At 42.1% G+C, this 4,568-nt stretch overlaps 1 protein-coding gene across 1 annotated transcript; it reads left to right on the top strand.

Moving 5' to 3' along the window:
• Window positions 1-456: 456 nt before the first annotated feature.
• msx1a (muscle segment homeobox 1a) lies at window positions 457-1,620 on the top strand (the record flags this gene model as incomplete). The annotated part of the gene is made up of 2 exons (XM_083888580.1): window positions 457-898; window positions 1,205-1,620. The coding sequence occupies 2 exons, from the start codon at window positions 457-459 to the stop codon at window positions 1,618-1,620; spliced, it is 858 nt and encodes a 285-aa protein (XP_083744706.1).
• Between the last annotated feature and the right edge of the window lie 2,948 nt (window positions 1,621-4,568).

Below are 4,568 nucleotides of genomic sequence, written 5' to 3' on the forward strand. Positions count from 1 at the left end.
ATTTAAAAAAAAAAGTCTGTTTTTGATATTAATACATTGATTTTGCATCATAAATAGTATTATTAAGTATACGTGTGATATCATGATGCAATATTGTGAACAGTTGTTTTTATTTCCCCCACTTTTTCTTCTCACGGCCGGCCCCCTCTTGACCACAATAGACGCGCATTGGCCCCCAGGTCATTTGAGTTGCAGACCCTCTGGTTTAGAAGGAGTTAGAATTGTTAACTTTCCCACTTTGTTTTTCTTTCTTTTTTTTTACTTGTGTCTCACAGGGACCCGCCCCCCCTCACCCCTGATTGGCTGCCTCTGCCTCCACGCCTGCCTTATTACAGCTCTTCGCTCCAATTTGGTCACATAAACATGAGGATACCCGAGTCTTAGGGTCATTACGCTGCACGATACTCGCCCGCGAAAGACTCCGCTTCACCACCCACCAGTGCCAGTCGGACCTGTATGGCCCCATCGACCGCCATGTCAGCTTTGACCGCTGGTTTAAAAACTGAAGACCTTCCTTCCCGACCCTCGGCTCTCCTCAGCAGAGGCGAGATGCAGACCAGTTTGAGTCCCGCGGAGGAGACCGGGAAACCCAAAGTGGCGATCCTGCCCTTCAGCGTCGAGGCGCTGATGGCTGACAGGAAGCCCAGCAGGGAGGTGCCGTCCCCGGACTCACTGCAGTCCCTGGCCGGGACGTCCCACGTTCTGCACGGGAAGAGCGCACGGGTGAGCTCGTTCGGGAGTCTGGATACTTCACTTCCTGCTTTGCCCATGAGCGCCTCGTATTCAATGGGTGAGATCATGAACATGCCCGAAGACGTGATGATTAAACCCGAGAGTCCGGACAGTAAAGAGAGAAGTGCGTGGATACAGAATCCTCGGTTTTCTCCCACACCTACAAGTAAGTTGAAAAGTCTATGGCGTCAGTGACGTTTAACCCACAAAATCCAAATAGTTCCTTAAGTATTGGCCTATATTTATTACGTGTTGCGCGCTGTAAAACAATGTTTCATATAAGAGTTGCATGTTCTCACGTGAAGATTAATTTCTCTGTGGAGAATTGATTTTGTTTTTCCACTCACTGAGGTTTAAACATGATTATTTGCGGTGCATGGATTTGTCATGACGCGCCACATTACTCGCTGTAGTCCATGCTTTTTTTATATATATATATATATATTGAGTGGAATCGTTTTGTCTTCCCCAGGAAGAATGAGTCCTCCCGCCTGCCCTCTGCGCAAACACAAGACCAACAGAAAACCCCGGACCCCGTTCACTACGTCCCAGCTGCTGGCGTTGGAGAGGAAGTTCCGGCAGAAGCAGTACCTCTCCATCGCCGAGCGCGCGGAGTTCTCCAGCTCCCTGAACCTGACGGAGACCCAGGTGAAGATCTGGTTTCAGAACAGACGAGCCAAAGCCAAGCGGCTGCAGGAGGCAGAGCTTGAGAAACTGAAAATGGCAGCGAAGCCAATGCTGCCGCCAGCTTTCGGGATTTCCTTTCCCCTCAGTGCGCACGTCCCCGCGTCCTATGGGTCGCACCCGTTCCAGAGGCACTCGCTGCCGGTTTCCCCGGTAGGACTGTACGCCGCGCACGTCGGATACAGTATGTACCACCTGGCCTGATATGGACGGCAGGGCACGAAGACTGTACTCTGTACCTGGTTGGACAGGTGAGATGGCACTGCAGAGGCCATCGTGCGTGGCCGTTGGACTCAGTGGCACCGCTCTGCTCAGTGTGGCCCCCGCAGGAACCCTCCACACGCCCTTGGACCTTGAAGTTTATCCACTTCTCGTGACCTCGCCAGTAAGTTCACACTCTGCATTTTAAAAAAAAAAATCCAGCTTTATCAGTCATTTAATCTTACATTTAAAGACATGTTTCTGTAAAAGAGGAGTTTGGAATAATCAAATTTTAGGAAGAAAAAAAAACAAACAAAAAAAACATGAGAATAAATGACTTTAAGGTGGATATTTTTGCGGTGCATAGGTGGAAAAACAAACTTAGATGATGTGACGTATCGTGGCCAGTCAAGTATGGATAGAGGGCTGTGAGCTGCACATGGAAGTGTGTCAAATACTCCTCGCCTCTGCTGCTGCTGCGTAAAGGGCTATTTCACAACAACAACAGCATATTTGCACCAACACCAAAGTTGGCTTTTCTGCAAAAAACGTACTTTTTTTTTTTTTTTTACATACTGCTTTTTTTTTTATGTTTTGGTGCATTCATATCAGTGCGTGTCTGAATCCATTGTCCATGAATGCTCTTTGTGAATTTGGAGAACCACAGCATTTGTTTTTATTATTGTTTAAAGAAAAAAAAAAAAATAACAGCATTGTCTGTTGTCATAATGATTCCCTTCGGGAGGGATATGTGTACTGTAATATAATGTATATTTGAAGAATATCCTCATTTATATTATGAATATATTTGTGACATAACTTAATAAATAGTTTATTCTTTTTCATGAAGCAGCTGTTCTCCGTGACTCACTTGACTATTTCATAAATCAATATGTTTGGGAAATATATATATATATTTTTTTTTTATTAAAACAAAATAGAAAATAATTCAGCAATTCATGATTTTTTTTTTCTTTATGATTTTAGGGGGACGTTTTTGTGCGTTGTCATTACTTGCCCATATGTGGAAAAATAATAATGAATAATTCAGCTTTTTATTATTATTATTATTATTATTATTATTATTATTATTTCACTGACATAATAAGAATAGGCTCACGTCACGTCACTCACACGCCGCTTTGTCAGCATTTTTTAATAAGCACCTTTCGCAACATTTTGCAGTCTTGCAAACTGTGAATTCACACTTGTGAGATGTCGTGATTGTGGTGGAATGTGTTGCCATTGCCGTCAAGCAACTAACCTAGATTTTGTCGGCGCCAGAAGACTTCTAATTCTTCTTCTTCTTCTTCTTCTTCTTGGGTGTGGAGGGAGAGAAGATGGTTGATTGTGACTTGGAGAGCGTCCTGATATTGGTGATTACTTCTCAGGACTAAAATTTGCTTGTAAACAATCCACCAGAGTATCATTATGGGGGCGTTTTTTTTTTTTTTTTTTTGTTTTTTAAAGCCAGGTGACACCCTGACATCACATGGGAGGACAGGGTGTTAGGAACCCATGTGTCCAATCCACATTTAAACATATGTTATACACTTGGAGCACATATTAAGGAAAATCCATTTGATTATGTAATGACCTTACTATATATGGACACAAAGCATGGGGGTCAGGTAGTTTATGTTGTGGTGGGGGGGGGGGGGGGGGGGTGTGTTCTTCTTAACTTCGTTGACATTCAGGCAGGGGTTAAATTGGAGTAAAATAATTGCTGTAATGAGCAAAGGCAATCTGCCGCAGACTCAAGTCGGCTCCAGCGAGGCTATAGCTCCAGGCAAGGCGGAACTTTTTATCATTCCTAAAATGTCAACGGGGGACTGGGACGGGCAACAAGCTCCTCTCTGCGCCGAGATTTCCTCCCTGCTCCACACGCACACACACACACACACTCATTTTATTTTTTTTCCCTACACGCACATATATATACACACACACATATATATATAATATGTGTGTATATGACAATAAGTTGGAATCACACGGATGAACGCTTCATCAGAAGAGAAAAGAAAAAGAAACCTGACACAAAAGAGCCAAAGGGGATCCCGTCCCTCTGTCATTGTTCTTCACCCCACACCCAACCCTCTCTATACGCGCTCTATCTTTCTTGCCACAGGAGTCAGGCAGAAAACAAAAGTCACTTGTTTATATCAATCCAAAAAAGATCACAGGAGGCCACTTTGACTCTTTGGCTTCAAACGGCCTTTGATCTTCAAGACAAAGCGTGTTTCAAGACGTTGCTTTATAGATAAATGCGTATTGAGAGCGATTTAACCAATTTAACCGTCAATCTGTTTTGTTTTTTTAGCGTTATTGGACTTTTTAAAACGTAAATTGATTTTTTTTTTTTTTTTTTAAACAAAAAAACTTCATGAGTAAAGCGTTTGACCTCTTTTAATTGCTTTGTATTTGACAGTAATGTTCTCGGTGTTGGAGAGAATCATATTGAAAGTGTTTGTTTAGAGGCTTGAATGAACAGAATTGATTTTCTCTTTTATAAACGGAAAAGAAAATCATTTAAACAAAAAAAACAAACTCGGCGCATAATTCGGCGCAATTACGGATGTATAAAAATGCAAAACAATGTTTTTAAAACAACGGCGAGATTTGCTCAAAACAAAGCACACGTTTTATTAGACTTTTATTCTACATTTAATTTAATTTTAAAGACACTAAATGAACGAGCTGATATATAAGATATATAAAATAATGCTAGAACAATGTGTTACCAGGGTAAATCTAATCCATTTGAGAGGAAAACAAATAGATTAGACTATTACATGTTGTGCTTTATGTAACCGACGGAGCGCACATCAAACACCACACCGCCACCTCCTGTTCACTGTCGGTATAACACAACGAACACCTGAGGGGAAATCAGTGAGTTTGCCATGATGTACCTGTTTCATTTAGAATAATTTGTAATCTTAAACTAT

The sequence above is a fragment of the Microchirus variegatus genome (assembly GCF_963457635.1).
Source record: "Microchirus variegatus genome assembly, chromosome: 4".
In the NCBI taxonomy this organism is placed as follows: Eukaryota; Metazoa; Chordata; class Actinopteri; order Pleuronectiformes; family Soleidae; genus Microchirus; species Microchirus variegatus.